The sequence below is a fragment of the Zootoca vivipara genome, chromosome 4 (genome assembly GCF_965207765.1).
Source record: "Zootoca vivipara chromosome 4, rZooViv2.hap1.1, whole genome shotgun sequence".
Taxonomy (NCBI): Eukaryota; Metazoa; Chordata; class Lepidosauria; order Squamata; family Lacertidae; genus Zootoca; species Zootoca vivipara.
In genome coordinates this window covers 40299103-40322758 of record NC_142587.1, presented here as the reverse complement: position 1 = coordinate 40322758, position 23656 = coordinate 40299103, and the positions used below count along the sequence as shown (strand labels likewise).

The window sequence follows — 23656 nt, the reverse complement described above, 5'->3', positions numbered from 1 at the left end:
TATCTGAACTTTCTTGGCTCTACTTTGCCACATGAGATACACACACCTGAAACCAAGCGGACATGGTTAGTATGCAAGAACATTATACCAAGCAGGCCCGATTCCAGGCTTAAGAGGGCCTTTGGCACAGTGCCCCCACCGGCAAGCCAGCAAGGCCTTACTTGGCAGCAGGCTGCAATGGTGCCCTCACGAGTGCTGGTATTTCAGAGCCATCATGTAGATATCATCTAACTATCTGGAGTGCCCAATTCACACCATAACTCCAGAGCATTATGGCTGGCACTACAACAGATACTCCAGGGCACTGTAGGAAATTAAACAGGAGGGTTCATGGGAGCCCTGGAAAAGCAGGGCCCTGGGCAATAATCAGCAGTAGAACCTCCTAGATTCCCAGCCACTGCCCCAAGATTATGAGTTCTGATGCTACACCTCATACAGAGTCCAACTGTACTGCCCCATCTAGACAGACACGGTCTCACCCTTCCAACCTGATTTCCAATGAACTTAAATTTCCAGGGCTTTATTCATGCAGGGAAGATTGTCTACCACTCAGCCATCATCAAGGTTTGTGGCCTAGAATCAAGTAGGTGGTATTTCCATATCAGCATCAGACCCTTCCTGGAAGAGTGTAATGTTGCCTCATATGATGAGATAGCTATATCAGTGGTGAGAAAAGGCACACCACAAGCATTGCACAAAGGCATTTCACATAATAAGTGTACTGTGATTACCAACAATGATATACAGCCTTAAGAAGGCAGAAAGCTGATGCACCTATAACCAGTTTATGGAATTCAGATTTGCATGTGTGCTGAATAAAGCATCTTAACTATATTTTTAGGTCAAAGACAAATTTCATTAATCAAAACTTAATACTTGAGACATGCATTAAATCCTAAGACATCTGTTCTACAAGCAACTGTTAAATACTTGCAAGTAAAATAATAGCTGTCATTTTGAATAAGTTAGTGCCATAAATTGGGACCCAGGTGGCGCTGTGGTTAAAGCCTAGGGCTTGCTGATCAGAAGGTTGGCGGTTCGAATCCCTGTGACGGGGTGAGCTCCCGTTGCTTGGTCCCAGCTCCTGCCAACCTAGCAGTTCGAAAGCACATCAAAGTGCAAGTAGATAAATAGGAACCGCTACAGCGGGAAGGTAAACGGCGTTTCCATGTGCTGATCTGGTTCGCCAGAAGCAGCTTTGTCATGCTGGCCACATGACCTGGAAGCTATACGCCGGCTCCCTCGGCCAATATTGCGAGATGAGCGCGCAACCCCAGAGTCGGTCACGACTGGACCTAATGGTCAGGGGCCCCTTTACCTTTACCTTTTTAGTGCCATAAATTAACAACATTTTATCATCACTTTTTTAAACTAAATATTAAAGCTCTTTTGATGCTCATGATTTAATTACTGCATTGAAGTCCTATTCCAACAACTGCAAAATGCAATCAGGTGGGACAAATTGTTCTTGATCTTATGTCAAAACTAGTGTGATTTTAATATAATAATTTGATGGTAATGTTACAATTACAATGCATCACTGGAATAGAAATTTATGTCTTCCATGAAACAGTTGCTTTACAATAAGAGAGCTAAGTATTAATTATTTCTGAATGCAATATGAAAATAAGGGTAAGGGTTTTGACCTAGCAACATATGCAATGACTTTATAACAGGACAAGCACTGTTCAGCAATTTCACGGTTGAACATAATAAGAGTCTCTATTCACTTCCCCCCCCCCGTAAGTTGTTTAACGATTTGGTCATTTCCAAGATACAGCTGTGCAAACAATATTTCATGTCTAGCTAGTCATCATTGTGTCTTAGTCCTTAGTCTACCTACCTCTCACACACACTTCCTGGGCAGGGCGGTGATGAGAAAAATCAAGTTACACACATGTACCAGCAGATATAAATGTTGAAAATATTCTAAAGATCAAGTCATGTAATAATTTCATTACCTTTCAGAATCCTTCTACAAGTCAGCCATATTAGGCTATATATAGCATCTTAGGGATTGCCACTCGCTTTCAAAAATTAAAGTCACTGAATACATGAATAAGTAAATGAGTGCTATTTCTTTCAAAATCAAGGAGGCCTTTAGACAAAAAAAAAGCATATGAACACACAATAATTGATTGATTTTTTAAAAATTATTTGGGACATCTTAATTGATACCTGTGGATCGTATTTTGGAAGTGTTTTTAACATGGTAAGATTTAGTTCAAATGAAAATGTTTAATTGCCTAAGAAAAATTCATGCATATGAGCAAAGTTCCAATTTTAGTTCATACATAGGTACTAAATCTTATAACCAGTAATTCAAAAACAGTGCCTGACGGTTTCCAAACATAGACCCAAACCTCCTCCTGGGAGCCATCATGCCAAACTGGGCACCAATGTTGTCAGAAGCATCCAAATTGGTGCAGTTTGTAACTGTCAGTCCAAACTGGATGATGTCACATGAAACTCAGGAAAAATATCTTCATTGGCATTCAAATCAGCATGCTTTGGAAGAGTTTAGTTCTGCCATCTTGATTCAAAATGGGGTCCAACCATTTCTAAAAGTAAACCAAGGGCTGCTTCCTCATCTCAGTGGCAGTCTTGCCAAATTGGGTGACAATATATTCAGAGGCATCCAAATCAGTGCTATTTAGAATGGATCAGTCCACTATCTTGATTCAAAATGGTGCCTGTCCAAACATAGGCCAAAAACCCACTCATCAATCTTAGCAACTGTCACGTCAAATAGGCCATGCTAACTCCAGAGGCATCAAAATTGGTGCAGTTTGGAACATTTCAGTCCACCATCTTAATTCAAAATGGTACACAATGTTAATCAAACATAGACAAAAATTGGCTTCTCCACTTTGGGAACTGTTGCACTAAGTTTGGCAACCATATCACAAAAGGCATTCAAATGCATGGAGCACAGACAGATGGGCAAAATATGCAGCAGACATACAAAATTGCATGGAAATCTGAAGGGGGGGAAAACCCAATTAAGAACTATACAGGAAACCTACTGGTACATAATTGTTTGTATCTCAAAGCATTTGTATACAAAGCTAAGGATGCAATTCTATGCACACTCACTTGTGATTAAGACCCACTGAAGTAGTGGGAATTACTTCTGATGATGTATAGAATTGAGGTATGATATTGACACATTCCAAATATCAGTCTATCTAGGGAGGGGGAACACCTCTTATATATTCTTATATATAAGTATGTAGAAATAAAATTATTAATAGCATTAACATTTACTATTACTAAGCACTGGAAACATAGCAGTTAGCTTTTGTAGTATGACTGGCTTCATTAAGATTTGCAAGATTTTAATAATTGTTGGGGGAAATATTCATTATGTAAGGCAATCAATATATTAGTTTAAATTATTATTGTGCTTCACATTGTTTCCTCAAATAGTAAAAATAGTTAACGTGTAAAACAGCCCAAATGCATCGTGTTTCGTGTCATAGGGTTGTTTTGAAAATCCAACATACAGTATCTTGTGAATAGTACAGTATGGTCAATACACAGATACTTTAGGAAACAAACAACCTTCCAAATTTACTGACCCAATGCCAATTCTTAGCCATTTCAAGTAGCAGTTTTGTTTAGCCCTGGCTCCTTATGCAAAATATCTGAATTTGAAGCTGAGAATTTGGGCATGCAAAAAAAATATGACATGGCAGTTATGTCTTCCTCAAATTGGTTAACATTGTCCAGGGGAACAAGCCCACACTCTGCCCCATGACCTGCATTGGGTATTAATCATTGCAGGGTTGTTCTTAAGTGAGAGGCCAAAGGTTTTAGTCTCACTCTATGAAGCTGATGTGTTTATCTATACTTCTGCACTTTTGTATTCAATAGTATTATTTGCTGAACATCAATAAACATACATATATGACTTTTATACAATGTATCTGTAACAGTTGCCAGACCTGTTGCTGAGGAAAGGGAGTGCCAGATGAAACAATGAACACCACGTGAAATTTTATATTAAGTATCGTAGAAAGGGTTAGAGATTGAAAATGTTATGCCTGTATACCAGATCACAGACCAGTCATGTGTGATAAGTGATGGTTTTACTAGTAAAACCAATAACTTCTGGAATTATTGCTGTATTTTTATTGTGCGTATTGTGCTAATGTTTGCTTGTTTATCCCCAAGTGTTTCTTTTCCAACCAACCCAGCTTAGTTTTGCATGTTAAACACAGGCCAAAAGTGTGGTGTTCTGCTGCTTATCAGTTTGTGCAAAATCTGTTGTTTGCTTATTAATGTTGAAAACTTCACCTAACGTATGCTGACCATAGTTTTTAGTGCAGTATTTTTGTTCTTATATATTATTTATTAACAAGCATATACTTTAAGTAATATGTTAAATAGTACAGTGGTACCTCGGTTTAACTACACAATTGGTTCCGGAAGTCTGTACTTAACCTGAAACGTCCTTCACCTGAAGCGACCTTTCCCATGGAAAGTAATGGAAAGTGGATTAATCCGTTCCAGACGGGTCTGCGGAGTACTTAAACTGAAAGTACTCAAACCGAAGTGTACTTAAACCGAGGTATAACTGTAATAGCAAACTATATCAGTAGCGTTTAGTATTGGTGTGTGTTAGAGGTTAGCTGACACAAAAAGCAAATATATGAGTTTTAGGTCTATGCAAGTGACTAGATACAATGCTAAGCAAATAATAACCATAACAGAAGCAGAAGCAGCTGGGTTCTTTATAACAAAACCAAAACCTGATTGGGGCTATTAGATGCTTATAATAAATCTAATGTGTTTGTTTTATTTGTAGGCCCAATCAATGGATTAGGTTACATAACAAGCAATACACACAAAACCACATAGAATAAAATTGTGAAAAGACAACATATTTACAAACGATATTCCTGTTCTTTCTCAGCTTGACGGATAGTCATTGGAAGAACAAAATATCACTGCAAATGCCAAATCACCCCTCTTAAAGTCTCTTCTCCACAGATCATTTTATTGAGAGCCAACTGGCAGCAAGAGCCATGTTCTCTTTCCCCTATCCTCCAAGGTACTATTAAGGAGGCATAGCTGCCAAGTTTTCCCTTTTCTCACGAGGAAGCCTATTCAGCATAAGGGAATTTCCCTTAAAAAAAGGGATAACTTGGCAGCTATGTAAGGAGGAAGGCCCCTTTCCTAAGGCCAATTTCCCAAACCCGCCAGATCACTTCTTTCTGAGAGTCAAATGCCAAATGCCATTGCCCAGAGTGGCTGGGGAGACTCAGCCAGATGGGCGGGGTATAAATAATAAATTATTAATATAAATTATTAGTATTGCTCCCCTACCCATTTTTTCTGCTCCAAACTACGCAACCACAACAGAAACTACTATTTCGGCTAGCTCAAAGGTGGATTAATTCAGGTGAAAGACTGGATCAGTGGATAGCTAGGAAAACACAGTAAAACCAGATTGCTTTGGAACAATAACTACTATAAAGGATTTCAATAGTTGAATTCATCCTGTTTTTTTCTTACCTGAAAATTACAATTTGCTGATTGCAAGAACAGTTCAAATACACTTTTTCTATTAAGTATATCTAAAAATATGCTAATATTCTTTCTTAGTAATATGAAGAATATCACATGTCATATTCATTTTTCAAAAAAGGAACACAAAAACAAAATTTTTAAAAAATCTAAATAATTCTTGACCATATGCATTTAATCATCACTTCAAAACAGAATGTTTAAATTATCAAGACTTTAGAAAATGCTTTGAAGCTCTCTCAGTTACTCCTAACTACACTGATGAATGACATACACATCTGTCAAGGGCATCATTTCCACTTACAATTATCCTTATCCAAACTGCCCTCCCTATCATGTTAACTTCCACTCATGTTGTCATGTACCTTCAAAATACATGTTTGATAGCTGTGCAGAACCACTTTGCAGTAATATACTGGCACTCAAGTCATTTCCACAACGCAAGATATCAGCTGCAAAACTACGTATTTCAGCAACAGGTGGTTTCTCCGGGAGACTATTAATACCTTACCCTCCTCCATAGCCCAATCAAATAATATTTCAAGGCTGGGTATCAGCAGTTTCAGATCTCTTGTATCACAAAACAGCATAGTGATAGGCACATATTTCAGTTCACTGTTAGTCCATCTAGTTCAATAACTTAATCCTAAAATCAAAGATAGGAAAGATTGGGGGGGACAAGTACCACTGCTCTTGCTAGATTTATGATGGCACAATACTTAAAATTCATGAAAGTTACTCCCCAGTCATTCATATGTAGGAATTACACATGTTAATTACAAAGAGTTATAAAACAGTCTTGAGTTATTCATCCATGTTTTCTTATTGCTTCAGGCCAAATGTTGACATTTCCATCATTACATTCCCTACTGTCATGTTCTTCATGCATTCAATATTGAAGAACAAGAGAGCAAGGCATTAAATACCTGGCTTGATTTATTTATTAAGATGCATAATAAGGTCAGCCCTTACAAACAAAGGCAGGCTCTTTTAAAGATTCTGATAATCCAGGGGCAAAATGTTCATTTGAGCCCTTCTGTACCTCACTGCACCATGGGTCAATGTAATTTCACCCCTCAACTTGGGTGGGGGATTAAATATGCATATAATCCCACCAAAAAAAGGTCTGTATTAGATATTAGAAGCAATTTGTTAAGATGGCATGCCTCTCAAATTCAAGACAATATTTATGACAGATTTAGTTGCAATGTATGCCAGGATGTATCCAGAAAAATTATTGAAACCCAATTCAATAAATTTATTGGGGTCTATTGTAATTTGTACACACAGCTTGCACTGATACACACATTGGAATTTGGAATTTGTGAAAATAGTGTGTGCTGCTACAACATACCTGTGCATTGTGTGCATACTTTGTTACTCTGAGCCACATTCCATCACATTTAGAAGCCTACATAGAATGGCAGAAAATAATCAAACTGGAAATTTTATAGCACTATTGTAGAAGAGTGTTATATGCAAGCTTCACACAGGAGACAAAACTTTATTTGGAGTGAGGGATGCAGCTGCTATTGCATGCGTGGAACAGACTTCCACTTCCTCCCTTCCTGCAGCCACCCACACCCCCTCAGAATCAGCTCCAGAAGGTTAGGAGACGCTCCAGATTTTCAGGGCATGCAGGAGCGGCATAGGAGAAAGAAGAAATTCTGTTGTATGAACAGAACCTGCTTTACTCAGAGTTGCAGGCAACTCATAGTTAAGGGAGCACACTTCCTCCTTCTCATCAATTCAGTTTAAAAATGAGGTTCTTCTCGGTAGGAGAGGGGGTGCAGGACTTAGTGCAAGATCCTCCAGACTGCAATCTGGAAGCCTTGAACAGCTTGAAAGGAAGCTCCCTGGAGGAAGGGAAGATCTGAAGTCCTTTCGCAAAACACTGGACCATAGTCCAAACAGTCCCCATTGTCATTAAAGGCCTGCAGTATATTCCAGAAATGTCATAGCAGAAGAAGTCGCAAAATAATTCTTATGTATTATTGTAATATATTTATAGTATCTTTTTCCACATTAGGTTTATGTTGTAAGAATTCAAATAATGTACACTGCTGCATATTAGATTGGATCAGAAGTGAGATAAACTTTTAATAACTTATATTATAACAGCTTGTGTAGCCAGGAAATTATAAAGCTGTGTGGCATATATTAAAGTTCATTACAATGGTCAGCCCTGGCTTAAGTTATACCTTTGAAGCCTATAACAAAATTTACACATGAGTAGATCTGCTAGGTGGCAGCACTCCCAATTATCCTGCCTTCCACCTGAACTGGCAGCTGTGAGCCTTTCTCAGATAAATGATCTATCATGACAGAGGCCAGGGTTTCTACAAATGAAAAGATTAAATGTTTCTATAATGTTTGTTCATATGTAAACTTTTCCTGCAATCCTCCTGTGACTGGACATGAGATTTGTTTCTTCTGCTTCTCCTACCCATATTTTCAATATCTATAATACTAGCGGAAGCCTCAGGGTACATGGAAGTGGGAATAGAAAGCATATCAAAGTGCAAGTACCGTAGATAAATAGGTACTGTTCCGGCAGGAAGGTAAACGGTGTTTCCGTGCGCTGCTCTGGTTCACCAGAAGCGGCTTAGTCATGCTGGCCACATGACCCAGAAGCTGTATGCTGGCTTCCTTGGCCAGTAAAGCGAGATGAGCGCCACAACCCCAGAGTCGTCCGCGGGTCCCTTTACCTTTACAGCTGTGAATACCGAAAGGAAACCAAAGCTTTTTGCCACACAATGGGAGAGAAAAGTAAATGTCACTGGTGAAGATCCTGGACCTAGAAAAATGTACTCTATAGAAGTGTATATAAGTGATACTATTATAACATACAGTAGTTACATATCCTCTTTCTTTCTTTCTTTCTTTCTTTCATACATTCATTCATTCTTGAGACACTAAAAGAACTGAAATCTACATTAAGGTCTGCATAATAACTATAAAATAACCTACCAAATGTGTCCCATTGCAATACTACAATATCCACTACAAGTGCACTATCAACTATGTTGTTATTGTTGTTTAGTTGTGTCCGACTCTTCGTGACCCCATGGACCAGAACACGCCAGGCACTCCTGTCTTCCACTGCCTCCCGCAGTTTGGTCAGACTCATGTTCGTAGCTTCGAGAACACTGTCCAACCATCTCATCCTCTGTCGTCCCCTTCTCCTTATGCCCTCCATCTTTCCCAACATCAGGGTCTTTTCCAGGGAGTCTTCTCGTCTCATGAGATGGCCAAAGTATTGGAGCCTCAGCTTCACGATCTGTCCTTCCAGTGAGCACTCAGGGCTGATTCCCTTAAGAATGGATAGGTTTGATCTTCTTGCAGTCCATGGGACTCCCAAGAGTCTCCTCCAGCACCATAATTCAAAAGCATCAATTCTTCGGCGATCAGCCTTCTTTATAGTCCAGCTCTCACTTCCATACATCACTACTGGGAAAACCATAGCTTTAACTATACGGACCTTTGTCGGCAAGGTGATTTCTCTGCTTTTTAAGATGCTGTCTAGGTTTGTCATTGCTTTTCTCCCAAGAAGCAGGCGTCTTTTAATTTCGTGACTGCTGTCACCATCTGCAGTGATCATGGAACCCAAGAAAGTAAAATCTCTCACTGGCTCCATTTCATCCCCTTCTATTTGCCAGGAGGTGATGGGACGAGTGGCCATGATCTTGTTTTTTTTTATGTTGAGCTTCAGACCATATTTTGCACTCTCCTCTTTCACCCTCATTAAAAGGTTCTTTAATTCCTCCTCACTTTCTGCCATCAAGGTTGTGTCATCAGCATATCTAAGGCTGTTGATATTTCTTCCGGCAATCTTAATTCTGGTTTGGGATTCATCTAGTCCAGCCTTTCGCATGATGAATTCTGCATATAAGTTAAATAAGCAGGGAGACAATATACAGTCTTGTCATACTCCTTTCCCAATTTTGAACCCATCAGTTATTCCATGTCCAGTTGTAACTGTAGCTTCTTGTCCCACATAGAGATTTCTCAGGAGACAGATGAGGTGATCAGGCACTCCCATTTCTTTAAGAACTTTCCATAGTTTGCTGTGGTCGACACAGTCAAATGCTTTTGCGTAGTCAATGAAGCAGAAGTAGATTTTTTCTGGAACTCTCTAGCTTTCTCCATAGTTCAGCGCATGTTTGCAATTTGGTCTTTGGTTCCTCTGCCTCTTCGAAACCCAGCTTGTACTTCTGGGAGTTCTCGGGCCACATACTGCCTAAGCCTGCCTTGTAGAATTTTAAGCATAACCTTGCTAGCGTGTGAAATGAGCGCAATTGTGCAGTAGTTGGAGCATTCTTTGGCACTGCCCTTCTTTGGGATTGGGATGTAGACTGATCTTCTCCAATCCTCTGGCCACTGCTGAGTTTTCCAAACTTGCTGGCATATTGAGTGTAGCACCTAAACAGCAGCATCTTTTAAAATTTTAAATAGTTCAGTTGAAATATCATCACCTCCACTGGCCTTGTTATTAGCAGTGTTTTCTAAGGCCCATTTGACTTTACTCTCCAGGGTGTCTGGCTCAAGGTCAGCAACCACACTACCTGGGGTACACGAGACCTCCATATCTTTCTGGTATAATTCCTCTGTGTATTCTTGCTACCTCTTCTTGATGTATTCTGCTTCTGTTAGGTCCTTTCCACTTTTATCCTTCATCTTTGTACAAAATGTTCCTTTCATATCTCCAATTTTCTTGAACAGATCTCTGGGTTTTTCCCATTTGGTTGTTTCCCTCGATTTCTTTGCATTGCTCGTTTAAGAAGGCACTCTTGTCTCTCCTTGCTATTTTTTGGAAATCTGCATTCAATTTTCTGTATCTTTCACTATCTCCCTCGCATTTTGCCTGCCTTCTCTCCCCCACTATTTGCAAGGCTTCATTGGACAGCCACTTTGCTTTCTTGCATTTCCTTTCATTGGGATGGTTTTCATTGCTGCCTCCTGTATAATGTTACAAGCCTCCATCCATTGTTCTTCAGGCACTCTGTCCATGAAATCTAAATCCTGAAACCTGATCCTCACTTCCACTGTGTATTCATAAGGGATTTGGTTTAGATTGTGTCAACTATACTATTGTATCAACTAAACTATTTACTATTAAAAAATAGCATGCACCATGCAAGAATAATGCTTATTTTATTTTAGCCAAACACATTTCTTAAGGAGCAATTTACATGTGTGCTTCTGTTTATATTGGTATTCATAAAAACAGACTCTGGTGAGGAAAAACAATGAAGTCATAATATAGGATACTTTCAAGCATGTTAATGTTATTGAAAGCTCATCCGTGCACATAAGTGAGTTCAGCACTGAGGTTACTATTATCTTCTCTTCCCAACTCCAACAAGGGTGAAGTGGATATAAAACAAAAACTGGAAAATTGTTAATTGATTTTCTTTTAGAAACACAAACTGCAGTTTTTAAACAGGGTAACCAGTCACAAATACTACACAAATTAAAGTTAGAGATAGGCTTGTAACTTCTTATATGTAACTTATATGAAAGGACGTCATATAGAGGAGGGAGAAAGATTGTTTTCTGCTGCTCCAGAGAAGCGGACACGGAGCAATGGATTCAAACTTCAAGAAAGAAGATTCCACCTAAACATTAGGAAGAACTTCCTGACAGTAAGAGCTGTTCAGCAGTGGAATTTGCTACCAAGGAGTGTGGTGGAGTCTCCTTCTTTGGAGGTCTTTAAGCAGAGGCTTGACAGGCATATGTCAAGAATGCTTTGATGGTGTTTCCTGTTTGGCAGGGGGTTGGACTGGATGGCCCTTGTGATCTCTTCCAACTCTATGATTCTATGATTCTGCTTTATTAGTCAAAATATTCAGACCTCAGTCCTATACCTAATGACCTGAGAGTAAGCCACACTGAACGTAATTCTAAATAGGATTGCATTGTAAGTCTCCTTGAAGTCAATGGGGCATTTTATTTATAGAATTTATACCCACTCCATCAAACATACACAATTTTGTATGTCACCTTTCTACCATTAAAACCATGCTCAAAGGCAGCTTACAACATGAAGATATACGTGCATAACTACAACATAACAAAAGTAGCCATAAATGAAACATTAAAAACACACAACCAAACTGAACAATTTCTAAATAAAGCACAACATGATCTAAAATAAAGACCCAGAAACCCAACAGCAACAACCCCCTGCAACAACAACAACAAAAACCCAAACAACACCCTAGGGATCTTGAGGCAAGTCACAACCATTTAAAATGCGAAAAAGCACATGATAGTCCCCAATCCATCTGTTTAATGTTGCAAAGAACATGGCCATGTTGTCCCATGTATTACATGCACAATATGCACATACACAAATGTTCTAAGTAGGCATCAACTGAATGGTAATGAAATGAACTAGTTTCATTGATTCCAATAGAATAAGCTCAAAGTATTAGACCTTCCGTTTTTATGATGCATTTTACCATAATACTGTCTACTGTTTCGCAGTTTTGCTGAACAGCAAGTGATTGTCCTGTTTTGGGAAATGTTTATATAGTTAATAAGCATTATTAAAAAGGCTTACATAACTATTTATGGAAATGCTTACAAGAGTTAAATAACTAAGACCATATGCCTCAAGTTTTAAGGAGGATGAAATTGCCATGCATTAGCAAGGTAAAGAAGTCTGAGAAATAATGCCCACAACATAGCAGTTCTTCATAAATCAGTCATTCAATTGTACCAGCTTCACAGATATACTTGATACTAGCTAGATTTATTCACGCTACAAGCTAGGATTAGAGAACTCCAGTTTTCATACTTGGGATTTTATAAAATAAATATGAAAACTGGAGTTATCTCTAATACATAAAAGCCTTTCCTGTAACCCACATTCATATGTTCATGTTGTTTTTACACTGGGAAGGTAAACAAACAGAAATATAAGTATGGTCAAAAGAAATGCCAGTATAAACAACGTATCTTAAAATATGGGCTATTTATGCTAAAAGCCTCAAAGTATATCCTTTCATATTCTGTGATACATTTCACAATGAAATATTGATTTCCAATGCTTCATTCAGAAGCTCCATGTTTGGGAAATGAAATGGGATTTTTTAAAAAAAGGATATTACTGCTCTTGCCAAAAAAAAAAAACCCACTACTGTACAGTACACACAATTGTCCTCTTATAATACTTATCACATCTTGGAGCCTTCAGGAAATATTACAAAATGAAACTGTGGCTAAACCAATGCTAAATCTATTGAGACACATTGTGTAGAATGTTGATGCAATATTTTGTTACATATGAGTTTAAAAAATCTAATCCACCTAGAATTTACATTTTAAAATAAAGAGAAATACAAGCATCTTTCTTGGGCTTCATTCATGCCCAGAATTATGTATCAGTAAATCAGAGATTGCAACTCCATAGAAAATGGCAGACCTGGAAATTAATTATTTAAAAACCAAAACTACATCTTCCACACCAGTTTCTTGATAAAGAAAACAACTGCCAAGTATTTTAGTGTTTCAAAGAGAACAGGTGTACTAATGCTCATTCTCACAGAATGTGGTGGTCTCATTTACCAAAATAGGGCAATTAAATGAGCTACGATACTACAGTACAGTATGTAGAATAAGAGAAGTTTATAGTTTCTGGGCACCATACAGCCAAAGTTAAGCACTTTCTGGTTGTGCTGCTTTCGATGGGCCAGAGTTGAGCACATGCTTGGGGCTGTGATCCTAATCACACATTTCCTGAGAGCACATCCTATGTAATAAACTGGAAATTACTTCAGAGAAAATATGTACTGGAAACATGTACTAAATCAGGCTGAAAAGTTCCTATTGAAATCAGTCAAAGGTTTAAGTATATATTCCCTGCCAGCATGCCCCCTTTCCCAAGCAACTACCAAACAGTGAGTAAGCAAAATACTAAATGGCAAGAACAAACATGCTCCCCTACTTTTCAAGGAGAGCCTATCTACTGAAAGAGATAAAAGCACATTTGACAACAGTGGCTACTAAGCTTACAGTGCAATTCTATGCATGTTTAAGCAGACTTAAGTTCACAGCATTCAACACAGCTAGAGTGTGTTTAAGAGTGGGCCACAGATGGACCTCAGCTGCTTCAGTCAAGCAGCAACTGGATGTAATGAAGAGGTGAGGCACAATTTATCATTTTATCAGCTGTGTAAAAATAAAAATGTCAGTTTCCTCAAAGTTACAACCCACAAAGAAAGCAATGGCTTTAAATAGTGGGTAAATGGCAGGACTGATCATCTAAGCCAGTGTTTCCCAACCTTGTGCCTCCAGCTGTTTTCGGACTACAATTCCCATCATTCCTGACCACTGGTCTTGCTAGCTAGGGATGATGGGAGTTGTAGTCCCAAAACATCTGGAGGCACAAGGTTGGGAAACACTGATCTAAGCCCACATCCTAAAAAAAAACAACTCTGTTTCTGATGCCATCAATAATAATAAAAAATGAGGCTGGGAGTGGACAATGGACTGACAATTGCTAGTGGAGGAAAGCTAGAGGAAACCGACTAAAAGAAATATCATTCCAACCTCACAAGTGATGCCAGCAGGGCTAAAAGAGCAACTAGGGAATGACAAAAAGACAGCTGCTGAAAGTGAGTGCTACAGCAGCTCAGCTGCTATTGTGGAGTAGAATGAAATGACAGCCTGGAGCCCCTCAGGTGCTCCTTGTTTGGCTTCAAGGAAAACAAGTGGAATGCTTAGGAGCAGCAGTACAAGTCACTGCATGTACCATTTTAAAGGACACCAGACTGCCACTCTGTGAGGTGCAAACACACCATGAAATACGATGTTCTCCGTTCACCCTCCTTCCTCCAGTAGCTTTGTTTCACAGCGCCCATGCTTCCCATGACATGTGATGCTGCCCCCTTCCCAGCCCTCTGACCCGGAGATCAGCTTTGCAAGGTCTCACACGCCCATGCAGGGCTGTCGTTCCAGCTGCTCCCTCCCTTGCCAGGTCACGCTGACACCAGAGCCACTGTTCCTCAAGCATGAGCTGGCGCTGATTGCAGCCCCTCTCCTCAAGAGGCGCTGCTGCGTCTTGGCACCTGCTCTCCACTATCTCCCGTGTCATCCTCCTCCATCACCGCCCTCGCCCCATGGCCAGGATTGTTTTAGCATTCCTCCACAGTTCGAGATGGCCTCTTCGTCATTCTGGGTCGCTGGCTCGCATTTCGCCAAGTGCTCCAAATGGAAGGCATATTTACAAACAGCCACAGAGTATTTTACAGTACTATGCTTATTAAACGCCCTTTTCCAAATTAACCTCCTTGGGTTGTTGTTGTTTAAATTGCTATTCCGTCTGGCGATCGGGGCTTTAACTCTATCTTTGCTGAAAGTTTTTTGTTTTGTTTTTAAACCACTTCAATCTCGGCTCGTCGCCTAACCGGGGGAACGAGGGGTCGGTATCCTGACTGCCCAAGAACTGGAGTACCGTAAATGAATGGGAGGCTAGAAGATCGAGGCAACTGCATGCCTCGGATGAGGTCAGAAGTAGATGTCCGGGCGCTCCACTGGAGGCCACCTAAGTTAGCCTGCAGTAAGCAGCGGAGCCTCTGCCTAGGGCAACACGAAAGCGCGAGATGAGGCTGGGAAGGCGCGGTGGGTGCCTTCCTCCATTCGCCCCGCGAGACAGCAAACAGCACCTGCCAAGCGGCGCCTCGAGTCCATGGGGATACGGAGTAAAATCAAAACATAAAAACGAATGGCAAACCCACAAAGCTAGCTCGAGCCGAGCTGCAGTCTCTGTGTCTAACGTCGAGAACCTGCTTAAGACATCCAGCCAGCTTTTCCAACATTCAACTCTCCAACCCACGACTCTCAAACATGCGAGGGCAAAACAAGCCACGCTGTTCCCTCAGCGGGAGGGGAGGCCGGGGGGTACCCAGCCACCTCCCGCCCCCACCGCCCCCGAGCTCCGGGCTCGCTCTTTACCTTTCATCCAGTCCACCACTTGGCTCGGGGTCCATTTACTGACAGGTTCCATAATGAGCGCCATGGGGAAAACTTTGCGAGAAGTGGTGTCTCCTCCTCTGGAACCGCGAAAAGAAAGGCGGGTGGCGGGTCCGGCTGGCCTAGGAGCCGCGGTGGAGTTGGGGTTTTTTTTGGGGGGGGGGTCGTATTTCAGCTTCTTGCCGGCTAAGGCGCAAAACGCCGGAGAGCGAAGGAGGCAGCAGCAGCAGCAGCGAGGCTGCCTGGGGGGAAAAAATCCTTGCCTTCCTCTCGCGGCTCGTCTCCTCTCGCTTGTGTGAGAGCGGGTCGGTGTGGCGCGCGAGCGAGCGCGTGTGCGTATCGGCGCCTCTGGGGGCTTTCAGTTCATGTTGCCTCCTCAGCAGGGAGCGGGAGAAGAGGGCTGCTGCTCCCGCACGCTCCGACGCCTCCTGCCTGCCGCCCCCTCTGACCTGCGGGCGAGAGGCGGCGGCTGCCACTCCAGGATGCTGGGGGACGTTGTCCGGCGCTGCTCCGAGCACTGAGGGCGCCAAGGCTTAATGGAGCGGCGGCGGTGGCAGCAGCAGCAGCGACGCCGGGAGCCCCGCTCTCTCGCCGCGTTTGTTCCCAGAGCTGTTCCCTCGCGGAGCTGCACGCTTGCCGCGCGTTTTCTTTCTCTTTCTCTGTCTCTCTCTCACTCTCCTCTCGCAGCCCCCACCGTTCTCACACTGGCGGAAATGACGAGAGCTCAGAGCCGAAAATATCTGAAGTCAAGCGGCCCCCTGAGCGCCCTGGGGAGGGGGCTGCATGTGGGACTTGCAAGCGGGGGTTCGAGCGCCCGGAGAGATGCCCTCCTCGTGCTGCTATGGAGTCCGAGGGAGTGAAAGGGAGCGAAAGAGCGCGCGCGCGCATCCCCTTCCGCGGGGAGGGGGGAGGAGCGCGCGAAGACTCCCTGCTCCCAAGCAGCGCGAGGCCTCGGCGGTAGGTGCAGCGGCACCTGCCTGGCTGCATTCGGCGGAGCGAGGCGCCTGCTTATCCCTCCAGCGTTTCCTGACTTTAAAGCTCTTCCCTGGGGAACGGAGGAGGGAATTACCATGAGGTTATGATGCATACATTACTGAGGGGGAGGAAATCCAGCGAGGTGGGGGTGGCTGCGCGGAGAGCGGATTAGGTATTTCTGTGTGGGCTAGGAAGGTAATTTCTGAGAAAAGCCCTTGGCTCAGAGTGGGGAGGGGAATAGGAACATCATTTTTTATTATGATGATTCTATTTCACATACTTTAGATCAGCATTTGGAGGCTGTCAGAATAAATGGACCTCCAAAGGAATGGTTATTTCCTTATTTGGCTGCTCAAAGTACAGTATATGATGGATGGCAGAGAACAATAAATGTTGTTATCTTTGAATTGCTCTGATTCCAGGAGTCATATCTTTCCCTGTATTAAGAACAGGACATGTGTGGCCCTCTGGGAGGGGAATAGCTTTTTGGACAGGCCTTATTGCTATTATTCAACAATAATTCAGTTCCAGCAGCATGCCAGGTGCTATACAGATCACTGAATTGCATTGCTTATTGAAAAGTCTACAGGATTCATGGGCGTTTGAGCTTCCCTGGTCAAAAAATGCATTTATGCAGAAGTAAGCCTCATCGATTTTGTGAAATTGACTCCTGTAAGTGTTCACATAGGATCAAAGATAAAGGATAAGATAAGGTTTGATCAAGGATGAAGGAAGATGGGGCAGTGAAGGGTGAAACCGATAGTAATTGAAGGTGGTCTGGGTAAGCATGAAGGTTACGAAAGTTCAGAGCTGAGACTTGGATAAGTTGCAAGGCTGCTGCAGCAACAGAGGGAGATGCTACAGTGGTTTGCAAAGAAAGAGGTAGGAAGGGTGGAGTGGCAAAGCAGAGGGTGAAAAGGTCAGTTGCTGGGAGAAGTAAACGAGGCCCAGTAATAGCTTACAGGGAGAACAAAATGTGAGAAAGGTGATGAGAAGAGAAAGAGAGCACACAGGGCAGAAAAACGGGCCTTATAAATGCAAATACAGTTATGGGATGATACAGAAAGGTGACATTCTCTCACCTATCCTAATCACTGCTCTTCCTCATTCTTCACACAATGTATGGCTATTGAGGCATTTTAGAAGGCAATGCAGAAAATACAGCACCGGCTACTTTTAGCCCCGTATGTCAAGAAGCACCAAGGTGGCCTCCACTGTGAGGAGCAAAGCTAGGACCTAACTCAGGCATCCCCAAACATTGGCCCTCCAGATGTTTTGGCCTACAACTTCCATGATCCCTAGTTAAGAGGACCAGTGGTCAGGGATGATGGGAACTGTAGTCCAAAACATATGGAGGGCCAATGTTTGGGGATGCCTGACCTAACTTCTAGGCCAGGCATCTCCAAACTGTGGCCCTCCAGATGTTTTGGCCTACAACTCCCATGATCCCTAGCTAACAGGACCAGTGGTCGGGGAAGATGGGAATTGTAGTCCAAAATATCTGGAGGGCCGAAGTTTGGGGGTGCCTGTTCTAGGCTGATAAATTATCATGTTTTTATTATCAACATTTGGGTTCAGGTCAGAAACATCAGGAAAAAATGGTGGCCACTCTTCAGCTGAAGGTTCTTGTGACTAATCCTATATAATAATATGCAAGTGTCTCTGCGTCCAGTCCGTGTGTCTGTGGGATTGCGCTACTGCACATGTGCCCCACGGACAGCCGTTGGGACTTGGAGCGCAGAGACACTTCAGAGAGAGGAGCTTGGTGTCCGCTCGGCCCGGCAGGGAGACGAGCCAGTTCCCCTTCGCTGGGCGCTGCTTCTTCTTCTTTGTAGGCCCTGATGGGAGAGGCAGGCCTGGCCTCCTCAGGACGCGGTTTGGCGGCGAGGAGCGACCCCGGCGGGAGAGAGAATGAGGCGGGCAGGCCGCTGCGGTGCTCGAGCCGGGCTGAGGTAGGAGGTCCGGGAAGGGAATTCGTAAGGCCGCTTGCTGGCCTCGGTGGAGGAGGAAAGAAAGAAAGGCCTTCTCCTAACTCCCACCCCATCGGGTCAGTTCTATCCGTTGGGATTTGGAGCGCAGACCCGCCGCTTCATCAGCTCTGTGCATGTCCCCAAGGTTGCTAGAGCAACAGGTCTGCTCAAGCACCCGTTATTTTAACGGGCTTCATGATACTAGTTGATAATAATTCCCACTGACAGCAGTAGACTTGACTCCTGAGTAAACATGCAGAGAGTTGTGCTGCCAATCTTTGTGAAGGCAATGAGCCTTAAGTAACAATTAAGTTGTTTCAGTGGCTTATATATATACCCATTGTGGCTTATATATATATATTTATTGTTTATGTTTATATGTTATAAATAATAAAGCAGGTGCCTTTAGCTAAATTAATGACAAAATTGTTTGTTTGTTTGTTTATACCCCAGCCACTCTGGGCGGCTTCCAACAAAATATTAAAATACAATAATCTATTGAACATTTAAAGCTTCCCTAAACAGGACTGCCTTCAGATGTGTGTGAAGAATAATTGCTGTTCTGCTAGAATGTTAATATAGGTTTATATTGCCCAGAAAATAACATGGAACATTTTCTCCCCTTCTTATTTTGTATTTTAAATATAACATTTACCCGTACACATGATAGTACTGTTAAAGTGGAAAGAATCCCAAGGCAGAATTGGAGAGGAGGCAGATTTAGGTTCTGCTGAAATAAATTGTTGTTGTTGTTGTTTTGTCGTTTAGTCAAACTCAGTTTGCAGTTTAGTCAAACTCATGTTCGTAGTTTCGAGAACACTGTCCAACCATCTCATCCTCTGTCGTCCCCTTCTCCTAGTGCCCTCCATCTTTCCCAACATCAGGGTCTTTTCCAGGGAGTCTTGTCTTCTCATGAGGTGGCCAAAGTATTGGAGCCTCAGCTTCATGATCTGTCCTTCCAGGGCTGATTTCCTGAAGAATGGATAGGTTTGATCTTCTTGCAGTCCATGGGACTCTCAAGAGTCTCCTCCAGCACAATAAATAAATTAGCTGATAAAATTACCAAGGCAAGTGAGGGATTCTATGCCTGGGTGCAATGGTGAAAATTCATCACTTGGTAAGATATTGGTAAGAGAATTCTGTCCCAAAACAAGTGTGTAAGGATTTTTACCTCTTGTATGAGATTATGTACCGGTATGATCATCACACCATCTCGAAAATAAAATATAGACAGTGGTAGATTGTGTAATGTGAATTGCACCCCGTCCCTTGTATGGTTGTACAACAACTATTTTGGTCAACTGTTAGTTAGTTTTTAGCTCTGTTCCTGTGTGAAAAGTTAGGTATGTTTGTACTGTACAGGAATTAGAAATGGCTGCTGATAATTGAGTACATGCCACCATTTCTTCTCTTAATCTTTTCTTACTTAAAGTTGAGAAGTGGGATTAGCCCAGAACAAAATGTAACTGTTAATACATATGACTCATGTTTTCTGCTCAACATTTTGATATAAAGAGGATAGAAAAATACTATGTGTATATCTATGCAAGATGACCTAAAAAGAAAATAAAGAGCCTAATATTTTAGCAACAGATTTTCGGGCAGGAAAATTCTGTATAGTTTGTCCGTACATCCCTAAGCCATAGCCAGATGGCTTAGGGCCAGCCCTACCACTATGCAAGTTGGAGCAGCTGCCCTGAAGACAGCTTTTAGGCATGCTGGAAAGACAGCAAGCTACCAGTTCTTTAGCTTACTGTTTCTTTTGTTATCGGGGGTAGGGGGTTGTGGATTTAATGTCTCATGAGTCCTATAAATGCCCTATATACCAATAGCATGATTTTGCTATTTAATGAATGGCAATAGAAAACTGTACTGGCATGGTGATGTTATCTTGCTATGGAGGGGAGGTTTAACTATGTTTGTGTTTTGCTCCCCTACCCTTGCTTTTAGAGGATGGAACTACGTGTACTCTATTACTTGAGAAATTCACACTGTATAAAGAGGAAATTTGGAAAGAGACTGAAACACAGTAGTCTCAGGGCAAAGTACCGGTATCAGAAGCTTCTCAGCTTGCAACTAGCCAGTTTCAGTGTCCATCATTGCAGGGTAGTGCAAATGCATAAAATGCATTGCTTCTGGACTGCTGGGAATGTGCAGCATTCTTGAAATAGAAGCATATCCCTGAAGGAAGACTGTTCTATTCCATCTTGGGGGGAAATGCTCTTCTCTTTTAAGTGCAGCATCTTCAAAACAGAAGCACTTCCTTAAGGGAAGACAGTTATATCCCATCCAACAAATGAGCACAGCTGCACATTTTTCCTCTGTAAACTGATACGGCTCCTTTGCATTCTCATGGCCACATTTATGGCAAAAACTGACACTGATGATATCCTGGCCAAATGGAAAAATACATTTGTTGAAATTGAAATTTATTCATTATCTTACCATGTGTTCTGCTTTACATTTACAAAAGAAATCAGCGCTAATAAATCTGGACATACTTATTTGTGTTGCAAATGATAAACATAGTTTCATTGTTTTCAGATATACGGTAGAAAAACAAAGCAAAAATCAAAAGTTGAAATGCAGGCCTCTCTATGCAGTGTAAGATGTACTGAAGCCCATTGCAATCAATTTGGGCAATAGGATTTGGCCAGAGGACCAGATTCAGAAGTGGCCAAGCCTCCATGGGTTACTTTGACAAGTGACACCAGACATTCATTCATTCATTCATTCAATTACAAGTATGTATATAACACTTGATATTTCAAAAACATGATGTCAAGCACAAAAAAGGCAAGTGCGGTTCACCCAAAATAGCCATATTAGGTCCATGGTTTGAAGGTTCCCCATCACTGGCTTAGGCAGTTTAGGACTAAGCTAACTGTTAACACTGTAGATCAGCTTTTGAAAACGAAATGTAGACATATTTGGTTATTCTGCTTGTTTTGTTTCTGTGTACAATTGTGCTATGATTTCACTGGATTATTATTATTATTATTTTAAAAAGCACCTCCTCAACATGGGAGAGTTAAGTCAGCACCATTGGAAATCTTTTGATCGCTAATAGGATTTCTTTGTAAATGTATGAAGTGGGTCTAAATTCATCAAAGGAAGGGAAGATCAAAACCAGGAGAGGAGGAGAAACAGCTATGCATCTACCCACCTCGCCTGGCATGCAGCGCCTGTTACAGTTCAGACAGCTCACTCCACCCACAACGTCTGAAGAATCAGATGTTGCTCTGCCATTTTAGCTTTTCTTTCCTTTGTCTTGTATATGGGAAGGGTGCAGTTTCATATTTTCATCTGTGGTGTGGTAGAAGCTGGAGAAAACATAGGTTTGACCAAACAAATTATGTTCTGAATCGGAGGGGGAAATGGATGACAACTGTTCGTCATTTGATATGCAAAGTTCTTTTACTTGACAACAATATTTCTTTAACAAAGATTGTCTTTTTGGCTATATATCTTAAATAGAAGAAAATATAGTGAGTTGTAAACGTGCATGTCAGTTGAATCTTTTAATCATGATAACATTTTAACCGTGCTCCTGCTGTATAATCTGAAACACAAATCATTGGCCTCCATAAATTTGTTAATAATTGAAAACATGTAGGGTTTCATTAAGGCTATTAAGAGATTAAGAGGACTTTCCTAAGCAGAGCTTGGTACAATCAAGTCTATTGATTTCGGCGAGTTTAGAGATCATCCTAACTCTGCATAAGATTAAGATGTTCAGCCATTTCAAAGACTTCAACCACTTTTTGCAAAATTATATCATTTTAAGTAGATTTTTTTTAAAAAGAAGTGAGATTTGCCTCAAATGGGGAAAATCTTTTTTTTCTTTTTTCTTTTGTATAGGATTTCAATACAGAAATAAAGAATGCAGAAATCTTACTCGGTTGGCCATTGTCAACATAAAAATCATTGTTGCATCTTTTAAAAATCCAGTTCAGGCACTTAGTGTCCTACCCTGCTGCTTTGTCTCTTCCCCCTTCATCTTCCTCTTTCAGATGCTGTAAGGTAAAACTAAAAATCCTGGCAAGAGAGAGGTTAGTGACTGTAGGTTGTGGCAATAGCAACCAGTTGATCCAACAGGGTCTCAATGCTGAAAGTCAAGGGTGTTGAAAGTCGAGGGTAAAAGTCCAATGATGTAGGTTGAGCAGGGACCAATGATAATGATTATTGATGTAGTTAATCAGAAAGTCACATCAGATAACACTGGGTGATATTCAACAAACCTATCCCATCAGCAGAAGGGTTTCTACTTGTACAACAGGACTTTCCCCCTCTCCTCTGCCCACACCCTCCCCAAATCTGCTCCAGGGGACTGGGAGCACCTAGAACAAACTTTGGGGGGTGCGGGAAAGGGGGAGAATATTGTTCTGTGCAAGCAGAAATTCTTGTGCTGACGGGACATTCACTTAGTGATACATTGGATTCCACCCATAGTCTTAAGCCATGCCTGGATGAACAGGGCCAAAGTAAGGTCTAAGGCTAGGTAGTGCTGATAGGCTTTTCAAACTCAGATCTGATTTTTAAACCTACTCCAGCTTTCTGGATGCCTTCCTCACAATATTGCACCAATGATCTGTTTTATAATAAAACATGAGAAGATTCTTGTGCACAGTATTATCCTTTTCACTGCTGTCCATGAGGATCTCTGGATTGGTATAAATAGACATTCAAAATGATTTTAGCAGGAGTGATCTCTCACTTCTGGGCCTTCTAATGCCCTTGTTTGGTGATATGATCCACCTGGCTGTTCTGGGAACTGGCCCAAAAGACAAGAAATGAAGGCTCTAGCAGCTGCTGTTAGAATTCTAGCTCAAAGTCTCGGATCTAGAGAGGAACACAACCCTTGTTTGGGTCATTCCAAACAGTGGATCATTCAAATAGTGCTGATACCCACCTAATACATTGGTTCCACTCACACTTTGAGAACATAGGGCCCAAGCTGCAGATAAATCAAAAGATCTCCTTCCTGAACAGCAGAAAAGCTGGACTTCTGTATACATACTTGGCTAACCTTAGCACATCACTGTCAATATCACCAATTACCATATGTCTTTACCATACTTCCCAGTCCTCTGTCACTGATTCTAAAATGTAGACTATAATTTAGCCCTCGTGTACCTTTTTGCATTTCCAAGGAGAGAGCGTGATCCACATTACCAGCAAGTATAAAAAGAAATCTTGCA

At 41.7% G+C, this 23656-nt stretch overlaps 1 protein-coding gene across 8 annotated transcripts in view; it reads right to left on the bottom strand.

Annotated features, from left to right (window-relative positions):
* CNKSR2 (connector enhancer of kinase suppressor of Ras 2) overlaps positions 1-16562 on the bottom strand; it is a 146723-nt gene extending 130161 nt beyond the window's left edge. For 7 of the 8 annotated variants that reach the window (XM_088668692.1, XM_035115478.3, XM_088668693.1 and 4 more), the window contains exon 1: positions 15493-16561. In XM_088668692.1, the coding sequence (XP_088524818.1) occupies positions 15493-15556 (64 nt within the window). In that variant the 5' untranslated portion in view covers positions 15557-16561. Of the gene's footprint in view, positions 1-15492 lie in introns of all 8 variants that reach the window. The other variant, XM_088668696.1, reaches the window with a different exon arrangement.
* Positions 16563-23656: the final 7094 nt, after the last annotated feature.